Below are 11,593 nucleotides of genomic sequence, written 5' to 3'. Positions count from 1 at the left end.
TTAAAGTAATGATACACCAAAGTGTACCTTATTTGTGGAAATTGCCAACTATATAACTAGGCGGCAGATTTTTTTATTCTCATCATTATTAATAAAGTAAATATTGAACATTAATATCTTTAATCAAACTGCTGTTGCTGCCATTTCTGGAAGCCCATTTACACCACATGGGAATAAATATTGTGTTTTAGTAAGTCAAAATTTTGTCAATCTCAAATAATTGAGATAAAGACAAAAATATATGATTGTCATAATTATAAGATATTTATTAGTATTTGTTACATAAAATGTAATTATGAGATTATTCATTAAAGTCATAAGTATGATTTTTATTAACATTTATGACATAAAAAGTCATAATTATGATATAAAATCAAAGCTTAGTATTTTAGAGATACAGTAAGTTAAAATTATGATAGTAAGTCATAGTTATGAGATACTAGATACCAAATTATTAGATAGAAAGTCGGTAATACTTTACCAAAAAGTGCCATTTGTGAACATTAGTTAATGCATTAAGTATCATTAACTAACAATGGTTTCCAACCCTGTTCCTGGAGGCCCCCAACACTGCACATTTTGTATATCTCCCTTTTCTAGCACACCCAATTCAGGTCTTGCAGTCTCGATGAGCTGATGAGTTGAATCAGGTGTTTGATTAGGGAGATATCCAATAAGTGTGTTGAGGGGCCTCCAGGAACAGGGTTGGGAACCACTGTATTAACTAATGTTAACAAATACAACTTTAGATTTTAAAAATGTATTAATGTTGTAATTAACATAAACAAGCATGAATAAATGCTAACTAATGTTAACAAATGGCACTTTATTGTAAAGTGTTACAAAAAAAGTCTCATTATTTTGACTTTTTATATCATAATTGTCACTTAAAAAGGACTGCATCAAAGATTGACGTTTAATCTTATAATTATGACTTTCTATCTCATAAATGTGACTTATCTCATTATTATGACTTGTGATTTTTTTTCCCCAATGTGGCGGAAATATTCTTCTTTATTGGTCATTTCATGGCTCAGCATGGCTTTATTTAAAAATGCCACTAAGCTAATTGTTACCACTTATAAGTTTGCACTTCCTGTACATTATGAAACAAGCACACAGACCAAAAAATTACACTCAAATGGATTTTAATGGTTTTTATAAAGAAAAAATTGGCAGAAAGAAGAAAGTGAAGAAAAACAAGAATTAAAGAACCCTTGAGGCTGTAATAATAGTTGTAGAAATGCTGGGCGGTCCTGTAGAAAGTTATTCATTCTGCTCCAGGGCATCCTGAGCAACTTCCTCTCCTGCTCAGCAGGTGCCTTTTCATCCCTCTCTTCCTCTTCCCTCTCCTGGTTGTAATGATTAATAGGATTTTGCTCAAATTCGTGCTGGGAGACAACCCCTCCGTCCACTATTTCTTGGCTCATGGTGGCTTTCTTAAGAGCCATTAGGAGGCCCTAGAGACAAAACAGAAGCTGAAGGTTAGACGGTTTTACTGATTCACTGAAGGTGCTGTAAGCGATTATTATGTTTTTTTTCTTTTTCCACACATTAAAAAGTCTCATCTACCTGACAGATATCACTAAAAAGGCGTACTGAGAAATCACAGCTTTCTTTGTGACATCCCTAGACCCAGTAACCGCAAGATAGTCAGGCGAGTGGCCATATTTGTTTCGACTTTGTCTTTATTGAGATGAATGGGAATGCTAACGGACAGCCCTAACGTCTGAAATCTACAGTATAGTGCCTTAATCCCACCATAAAAGTATTTTTTTATTCCGAGGCGGGATCCGGACTTCATAGTAATTGCTTACAGCACTTTAAAAAGGTTTATTTAAAATTGCACAAAGACATGTATTCTTAAGGTATTTTTCTAAAAACAATACAAGCACACAAGCCATTGATGCACCATGTTAGAACTCAGCACAGCTGTGTACAGTGTATTAGCTGAGAAAGGAACATTGTAATATTAAGCATTATTTAATTCATCAACAAACTACATTTCTTTTAATTAATAGATGCGAGTCAGGTTAGAAGGAATCATTGTATGAAACATAAAACAGTATGACTGATGATTTGTGTTTGTTTGGTCTTGGAGGGTCCAAGCAGTACTATATAGAACTCATTTTTGTTAGATCTTCGAGCAGTGAGTGGTGATTAGTATAAAGGCAAGCGTGACCTTGGTTAGGCAAGCGTGTTTGTTAATTAACATTTAGGATTCCCAGTGTACACATCACACCACTCACCTGCGCTCAGCGCTTGCTCTAATGAAAATGCCACTCTGTGGGAGGGAAGAGAAAACATGAGAGGAGTAACAGAGTGGTAAACATGAGTTAAAAGGGATGTCTGTTGTTGTAAAAGGACAGATGCTTGGACCATGTTTCGCACAGGTCTGCAGGGGGAGATTTTGTGCTGTGTATCTGTTAGTGGCTTCACCATGGAAAGATTCAGTTTTGTACATGATGGGTTTTTGTGGGCAGTTCACAAGGGACCATATTGTGTGGGAACACAGCAACCTCTTTGTGAAAAGACCTATGTGTTGCAATCAGTGACCAGATTTCCAAAAGTACTGGTATAAGGGCTGGGCGATAAACGTAATAACTGTATCTCAATAATTTTGCTAATATTAATATACAGTACATCTTAGTATTTATGTTTTTTTTTTTTCTGAATTAGCAAAGCAACCAATCTTTTAAACCAAACAGCATTTACAGCTCATTTAAAATGCTTAATGCAAAAAGTAAAATGCAGTTAAAATACAATGGTAACACAATAATAATAATAATATTGATTAACGTTAGTTAACTACATTAGTTAACATGAACTAACAATGAGCAATACATTTACAGCATTTTTGAATCTTGATTAGTTTTCTACATTAAAAAGTAAGTATTGTATGTTAACATTAATTAATGCATTATAAACTAACATGAACTAACAATGAACAATGTTTTTATATATAAATTAACATTAACAAATAATAAATATAGTATATTAAAAAAAGATATATATATATATATATATATATATATATATATATATATATATATATATTTTTTTTTATTTTTTTTTTATTTTTTTTATTATTATTATTGTTTTATTTATTTATTTTCATTGTTACACGATAAAAAATATTTTAGCCATTTTTTTTTCATTTACGCATTTAAATTTCATAACATATTTCCATAAAATTAAATTAAGTAATCTTTAACTAAATGTAATTAAAACTTAAGATATATTTGTTATATTAATTTTATTTAATAAAAAATGACACAATTTAATATGATTGTTTTTTTTTTATGTAAACGTGTAAAAAATAAAACAAAACTGGCTAAATTGTGTGTACAATAGTTCATGATACCTAATATATTAAATAAGGTTAACAAATTGAACTTTATTGTAAAGTGTTACCAATATAATTAAGGGATGTTTTGCACAGTTTTTCACTAAAAGAACACAAGGAAGAAACTGAGCATTTTGTTGTATTTCTATGACTTTTAATCATAAATAAAAGAGATTAAAGATAATTTAATATGCACCAACATGATAATATTAATAAAAAGCAAAACCTCTGTGAACATTGTTGAGTAATGGTTTATGAGTAATTATTACACATAGTTTGAAATTATTCACAGTAGTGAATCGAACTTGCCAAATAACGGCATTTTGTTGCTTCTGAAGCTTACGTCATCTCTGACTCAACGATCATACCCATACGTCTGTAACCCGCACACACACACACAAGATGAGACAGTCACAATGTTAGTCAAAACTGCTTTTATTGAATAAAGAGCAGGCGAAGGTACAGTACGGAAAATCCAGAAGGAGAATGGTCAGGGTAGCGTAGGGTCAAAAGCCGGGGAATCAAGGAGAGTAAAGGGGGCAAATCCGGGAGAGTAGTCGAGGGGAGCGAGGGTCAAAGTCGGGGTAAACAGGATGAACAAACACGTAGCAAGAGGGGACTAGAGGGAGCAAAAGACAGGGGAAGGAGAGGAATGGGGGGCTGGCAAGCTAAGAAGGTAACGAGTAGGGAGGTCAAAACTAGACGAGACTAGTGGGGGTCAAGACACGGGGAACTAAATACAATAACCAACACCCGTGAAACGGAAGTGCTGGGTATTTATAGGGGAAGGTGCAGGTGTAAACAATGAAAGGTGACGAGACGAGTGCAGGTGAAACTAATGTGTGGGGATCGGAAGCGCGTGAGTGCAGGTGAAACTAATGTGTGGGGATTGGAAGCGCGTGAGTGCAGGTGGTCATAATGTTCTGGCTCATGAGCGGGAAGCGAGCACGCTCGCGGAGTGCATGTGTGTCAGAGGGGAGAGATAGTTTACGAGCGAGAGCTCGTAATAGAAAAACCGGGCGTGGAAGCCTGAGGGAGGAAAAAGAGCGTACGAGCTCAAGGGGGCGGAGCGAGGGAGCGGGAAGCGAGCACGCTCGCGGAGTGTATGTGTGCGTGCTCGAGGAAGCGGAGATGGGGCAGAGGAAAGGGGTTCGTGACAACGTCTAAGGCAGGAAGGATCACAAGACTAATTATAGGTGCATTCTGTAATTTTTTGTAAGTGGCTTACATTGGCTTACAGTGACACATAGTGTCCCAGATGCTGCACCATTCAAACACAGTAGTTTTTAGTTACCAAATTCACTATGCACAGTAAACCAGGAGTAATTTAGCCCATAAATGAAAGTGTCCAATAACAGGACAGTTACTGAGATTAAGGGAGAAATATTCGGCTTGTCATGTGACCCTAACACGGCTGCCCCCATGAGGGTACCCCTGCCCCAAGTAGAATAAAGAGCTTTTATAAGGTTACTCATATGATTGAACTCTTCATCTCACAAGAGTGGTCATGATTTCTTACATATGTTTAAATATTACTATTAAAAGTAAAACCTTTTAAATGAGGAAAATTATTGCTGAGTGCACCTTTAAACGGTGCAGTCTTTAGCAAACTAAATGTCCAAATAAAAAGCACATTCAAATTATGGTAACGTTCAAGATGTTGCTTAGTTTTATAATGCCAGCCACATTATTGTGAAAATATTGTGAATATGAAACATTTCGCTCAACCCTAATCAGTACCTTTTTAATAGGACTTTTTTAGGCTTTTGCTTCAGTCTAAATGGGAGGTAATCCTGGCACAGGGCTAGAAGGTTTTTATTTGTATGGGAGGTTTCTCATCCAGATTTTTTGATCACTATTCTTCACTTCATGACTGCAACAAATTCATCATCTCTTCTTTTACTGTACCTGTTATCATTTCCCTTGTCCTCACCAACACCTTCCAGGAGCTGGTGATAGGTGGAGATCTCCGCTTCCAGTTTCATTTTGAGGTTCAGCAAGGCCTCGTAGTCAGCCCGCTGACGCTCCACCTGAGCGCGCACCTGCCCCAGCTCTCCCTCCAGTTGCATGATTCGAGCATTGTGTCCATTGACCTCCTGACCATAGCGTGCTTCCGTGTCACGCAGTGTATCTTCAAGGGATCTTATCTGAAAGGCACCAAATAAAACAAGCAATTGACCCTATGCTAGGTTTTACCCTCTTGGTATCTGTTGCTTCCTCAGACTGAGATTTTTGTGAACAGCACGATTTTTGGGTAAAATGTGCTCATGGAGTGGTTTCTATGTTGGCTGGAACAGAATAAACCCTTTGAGCTACTCTTTCGACTCCTAAGGACTACTTAAATGGTTACCTGATTCGTTATCTGAGCACGTAAACTTACATTCTTTTTTCATGTTTTTAAACTATACACAATTAAATGCAATTATTTCTGTGAGAGCGGAGCTTTAACTATTTCTAAGACTCAACAAACTGATATAAAAAATAGATTCTGTTTACCCATGGTGAAATTGGGTACACAGGCATAATGTCTACATTCAGTTGAAATGCATGTACAGAGACAGGTGTGGAACACTTTTTGCATCAGCAAATGTCATAACTATTAAGAGAGGGGCACCTGGATACCTGTCTGACAGTTGAGAGTGCTGACTATGTGCAAATGAATTTGATCAAGCAGACAGTGCTCGTCATTTGTGTACTGTACCATGTTGTGCAGAGCCTGCAGATCGATTTCTAGTGACTGTTTCTGTCTGCGCAGTTCATTTAGCTCTGTTTTCGCAGCCTGCAGAGCTTCTGTGTTCTGAGTCACTTCAGCAGTGATGTTGTCAAACTAGACAAAAAGGAACAAGGTATTCAGATCACATGATAATATAGTGGTACCGTATAATTATGGACACATCACTTCAAAAATAAAATGCACTTTTTATGAATAGGTTAGAAATTGGGTCTGAGGGGCTTGGGTAGCTCAGCGGGTATTGACACTGACTACCACCCCTGGAGTCGCGAGTTCGAGTCTAGGGTGTGCTGGTTGAATCCAGTCAGATCTCCTAAGCAACCAAATTGGCCCGGTTGCTAGGGAGGGTAGAGTCACATGGGGTAACCTCCTCATGGTCACGATTAGTTGTTCTAGCTCTCAATGGGGCATGTGGTAAGTTGTACATGGATCGCAGAGAGTAGCATGAGTCTCCACGTGCTGTGAGTCTCCGCGGTGTCATGCACAATGAGCCACGTGATAAGATGCGCGGATTGACTGAGTCTTGCCCTCCGCCACCTGGATTGAGGTGAGTGACTGTGCCACCATGAGGACATAGTAAATAGTGGGAATTGGGCATTCCAAATTGGGGAGAAAAGGGGATAAAAATATAAATGATGACAATGTTGCCTGCTTTTATTGTTGGATAGTCAAAAATGTGGTATGATGAGGTACAAGCCAAAATCAGCTTTTAGGTGAACTGGCTTTTCATGGTAAATAATAGTTTATCTAGCATCTCTTAAAGTTTTTACAAATATATATATATATATATATATATATATATATATATATATATATATATATTTGTAAAAACTTTAAAAGATGTTAGGTAAATAATAGTTTATCTATCATCTTTTAAAGTTTTTACAAATATATATATATATATATATATATATATATATATATTACTAATAAATAAATAAATCTATATATTTGTACCTCTAATTCCTGAAAAAAAAACAAAAAATAAAAAACTAACCTTGCTTTGATACCAGGCTTCGGTGTCTTCACGACTCTTCTGCACGGCTCGCTCATACTGCGCGCGGATGTTGTTAATGGTGTCGTTGAGGTCTTCACTTTTTTTAGAGTCCATTTGCACATTTACTTGGCATTCATTGATCTGGTTTCTCAGGTTGGCAACATCCTAATGAAATAAAATGAGATGTTACTAAAATAACAGAAAAGTGGCTATCACGCCTGCCCTAGGGCAAAGCCAACCAGGTAGAGTATGTAGGACTATTGGCAGAAGCTCAGATAGAGTGCAATAATGATACCTTGAACCAACAAGCTCTGAAGTGAATAATAACATTATAAACTTAGATTTGAAGCAAAAACGACAAAGGTACAAGACTGTCCTTATATTCTGAGTGATTTAACGGCTCCATAGAGCACTGCGAATTATCTAATTGAATGAGAAACAAAGGTACAATATAAGATAATTTACTTACAGTCATTGATTACAAGTATAAAAACATTTAGTTTACAATATTTAAGTAGTTTGAGAGGGTAAGGCAAGGCAAGTTTATTTATATAGAACATTTAATTCACAATGGCGATTCAAAATGCTTTACATAAAAGGATAAATAAAATACAAGATATAAACACAATGCATTTACGTCCTATGCCACTGACTGATTTATAAACAAGCAATAGTACCTTAAAATCAATTCTAAATGAAACTGGAAGCCAGTGTAAAGACCTGAGGTCTGGAGTAATATGCTCAAATGTTTTGGTTCAGGTGAGAATCCTGGCAGCAGCATTCTGAATGATCTGCAAGTTCTTAATGGTCATTTTTGGGAAGGCCGGTGAGGAGTCTATTGCAGTAGTCCACCCTACTGGTGATGAATGCATGAACAAGTTTCTTGTACTGGATACAAAACGTCTTATTCTGGCTATATTTTTTTGTAGATGATAGTAGGCTGATTTAGTTATTGCTCTGATGTGACTACTGAAACTAAGGTTAGACTCCAAGGAGTCTTTAAACCCCTGGCAATTAAAGTGAATGGTGACTGAGCCAACATTCTGCCTAGAAACTCCTTTTATGTTCCACAATGGAAAAAGTCAAATGGGTGTGGAACAACATAAGGGTGAGTAAACAATGACAGTATTTATATTTTTGGGTGAACTGTGCCTTTAATTACTGCTGTTGTGGTTGCATTACAAAAAACCTCAAACAAACACAAATCAAACAAACCACCTACATCAGTACATACATGTAGGTTTAATGTGTTAAATTGTGTATTTAAGGCGTGTACCTCATCATGACTCTTCTTAAGGAAGGCCAGTTCTTCCCTCAAAGACTCGATCTGGCTCTCCAATTGCATACGTCCCATATAAGTGTCGTCCAGCATTTTGCGTAGACGTGCAAGATCCTGCTCCACCCCTTGTCGCATGGCTTGCTCTGACTCAAACCTGCTCGGAGGGGTAACACACATTAACATGCAAAACTACAGGGCGTACAGCAGTATCATATTTACTTGATGAACAGCAAACTAAGCTGCAGATCATTTTAGGCCAGCATGGATTTCTTGATTTCAATGATTTTTAATATGTTTTATTAGGTCATGACTAAATAAATGTTTGTCTCACTTGACTTTGAAATCATCCGCAGCCAGACGTGCATTGTCTATCTGAAGAAAGAGTCTGGCATTATCCATGGCCATTTCCTGGATCTGAGGGGTAGAATTTCAAAGAAATGGAGCTCATTGTTGCATTGATTGTCTAAATACATCAACAGACAGACAGACAGACAGATAGATAGATAGATAGATAGATAGATAGATAGATAGATAGATAGATAGATAGATAGATAGATAGATAGATAGATGCTCACTAAAAATGCTTTACAAATGACAGCAATTGTATACTATATAAATAAACACACAAACAAAGTTGTTCTTGAATATCCACATGCACATGCCTCTTTTTAAGATTTATGCATTTCAAATTCATAAAAAAATTAACCAAATTAAATTGTGCAATTGTGTAAAAAAATTTTTTGCTTAAGACTACTCGATTAAATTTGGTGGAATTTTGTTAGGAAATTGACATATTAAAACTATTTCTTTTTTGAGTGCAAGCTAAACCAGATGTTTTTCCTGATCTTAAAAACCTTTTGATATAAAGGCTTATGATTAAATGCTTTAAATTAGTTTTGCAGATAAATATAAACTTATATATCATAAAAATAAAAATTTTATTATTATTATTATTATTATTAATAAATGGATGAGTTGGACCAGAAAAGAAACACATCCAAAAGGTGTCCAGCATACATGGAAACTCATTCAATGCTGTTTAAAAAGCATCCCCAGTGGTTGAGAGCATGCCCAGAGTGTGCAGATCTGAATCTAGACAAAGGGTTATTTGAAAAGCATTTTTGGTTACCATAACTTCTACTTCCATTAGTGTTATTTCATGTTTTGCTGACTTTCTTAAATGCAATAATTAGGAAAGAATAGGTATGTCCAAACTTTTGCCTGATGATGCACAGTATGATTAAATAAAATAATTATTACAGTAACAAGAGCTTTTATTTGCTCACCTGATCTCTCAGATCCGCAATGGTCTTCTCGTATGCGCTCCAGTCTCTGCCGCTCTCTGCTTCTTTTCTCATCAAAGCCTCTTTGATTTGCTCCTCCAGCTGAGAGTTGGACTCCTCCAGAAGTCGCACTTTTGACAGATACCCAGCCAACCGATCATTCAGACCCTTCATGGTTTCCTTATCATCCGCTGGGGCAAACATGTTACTGTTAACCTGTACGTACGGGCGTAAATTGTTGGCCAAGTTACCTAAAGTGGCTGGGGAAAAGGCCCCGAACGTGTTGCCCCTTTGACCCAATCTGCCAGTTAAACTTGAGCTGGAGAAATTTCTGGAACCCAGAGTATTCCTGATTGCTGACATGTTGCGGATTAAAGTTTTACCGATGTTAATGGGGGTTGTTCTTTCACCTGAGGCAGGTACAGTGTGATGGACGGGTTTGTGAGCAGCTGTATATATATAGCCGGACCTCTGGTGAGTGATGAAGTGATTGGTCTGTGGGATGTAAACCTACACCTGGACGCCTCTCATTTGTTTGCAAAATCCCACAGAGGAGCGTAAAGTTAACAAAGACTCGTAGAGTAGAGCAGCCTAGTTGACTAAAGTACAAATTAATTGTATGATTCACACCGGACGTATTTTTGCGTCCTATGTTAACAAACGCTATATGGACGTCTTTGACCGCTGCGCCGCGTCTCGATTGGAAATAAAATAAATTCAACTGTTAAAAACGCGTCTCGAGACACATGCGTTCTGTTGTATTCGTTGCGCTGCATCTCGCGCAAAAGCACCGCGTATTTTATCCGTCGTGTCAGGCGAAAAAGAACTTCAACTGTTAAAACGCGTCTCGAGACACTTGCGTTCTGTTATATGCGTTGCGCTGCATCTATCTGTTTTCTTTTCAGCGTCTCGCGCAAGAGCACCGCGTTTTTTAGACGTCGTGTCATGCGAAATAGAAATTGAACTGTTAAAACCCGTCTCGAGACACATGCGTTAGTGTTCCCCCACACACACTACCTAGTCAAAATGTTGGACACACATAACTGAATTTATGTTGCCCATGATCTTAAAAACGTTGAACCAAATGCTTATTCTTAAATGCTTTAGATAATTTTTGTAAACAGATATAACATTTTCCATTTGTTTCAACAAAACGTATTGCCTATGGTATTGTTTAAAATACAAGATCATTTTTATAGAGAGAATAATTCATTGTAGTTAGTTAGTAAGTGTAATCTACACAAAGGGGGACAGTTTTGACCTAGTTTGGACCATTTTTGATCACTACATAATTCCCATTTGTGTTATTTCATTGTTTTAATGACTTTAACATATTAGGCCTATTATAAAATGCGGGGAAAGGTGAATGAGTGCTTGTTTCCAAACTTGTAAATTATAGTGCAAATCTAAATATTACATAAGGGCTATAATTACAAAAACTACTGTAGGTATCACCGTCATATATGTGGGAAACGTAGGCGTTGCACTCATATGGCCTTTAGATTAACGTGCACAATTTCTGCACAACATGTTCAACGGGTTCTAAAGTCATCCTTTAATCTATCAATTGGTGAATATCTATCTGCACAGTGGCTCTATTTGTCGTGCAGGGTCACCGGTCCCGTTTGCCCACAGGACATTGTGTGGTCTTTTGCTCCCTCAGGCGGTCAGCGCGGAAAACGAATTGCATCTCATGAATATTCATGCTTTGCTCACTGACTTGCGTCCATTAAGCAAATCAGTGAGGTATCTATTTATACTGTATTTAAGCGGTACAACGGGACTAAGATTTTATTTTCTCCCCAAAAAAAAAAAAAAAGAAATATATATAATTTCACCTGTTTTTCACTATGCACTGCAAAATTATCCTGGTCCATAAGGTTGTTGCCAGCAGTTTCTAAAGTTTGATTTTTAGGTAATTTGTAATAATTTGTAATAATTATTTTAATGTTACAGA

General features: G+C 36.8%; 1 protein-coding gene across 2 annotated transcripts; it reads right to left on the bottom strand.

Annotated features, from left to right (window-relative positions):
• Nucleotides 1-1,137: 1,137 nt before the first annotated feature.
• Nucleotides 1,138-10,191, bottom strand: zgc:92380 (uncharacterized protein LOC445086 homolog). 2 transcript variants are annotated; one of them, XM_052148539.1, is made up of 8 exons: nucleotides 9,640-10,191; nucleotides 8,685-8,767; nucleotides 8,351-8,507; nucleotides 7,075-7,239; nucleotides 6,048-6,173; nucleotides 5,255-5,493; nucleotides 2,250-2,284; nucleotides 1,138-1,460 (listed from the first exon to the last, which is right to left on the bottom strand). In XM_052148539.1, exons 1-8 carry the CDS (start codon nucleotides 9,997-9,999, stop codon nucleotides 1,441-1,443), a joined length of 1,185 nt encoding a protein of 394 aa, XP_052004499.1. In that variant the 5' UTR covers nucleotides 10,000-10,191; the 3' UTR covers nucleotides 1,138-1,440. The 2 variants fall into 2 exon arrangements, with proteins under 2 accessions (XP_052004499.1, XP_052004498.1); XM_052148538.1 differs by lacking the exon at nucleotides 2,250-2,284 and having other exon boundaries at nucleotides 9,640-10,163.
• Between the last annotated feature and the right edge of the window lie 1,402 nt (nucleotides 10,192-11,593).

Source organism: Xyrauchen texanus, chromosome 18 (assembly GCF_025860055.1).
Source record: "Xyrauchen texanus isolate HMW12.3.18 chromosome 18, RBS_HiC_50CHRs, whole genome shotgun sequence".
Taxonomy (NCBI): Eukaryota; Metazoa; Chordata; class Actinopteri; order Cypriniformes; family Catostomidae; genus Xyrauchen; species Xyrauchen texanus.
The sequence above is the reverse complement of the archived record's forward strand: the minus strand, read 5'-3'. Positions and strand labels throughout refer to the sequence as shown.

Coding starts and splice junctions, on each gene's coding strand:
- zgc:92380 (XM_052148539.1), bottom strand. CDS start 9,999: ATGTCAGCAATCAGGAATACTCTGGGTTCCAGAAATTTCTCCAGCTCA. Junction 8,508..8,684: donor GCGGATGATTTCAAAGTCAA/GTGAGACAAACA, acceptor CCCTCCGAGCAG/GTTTGAGTCAGAGCAAGCCA. Junction 2,285..5,254: donor GACAAGGGAAATGATAACAG/GTACAGTAAAAG, acceptor TCCCTCCCACAG/AGTGGCATTTTCATTAGAGC.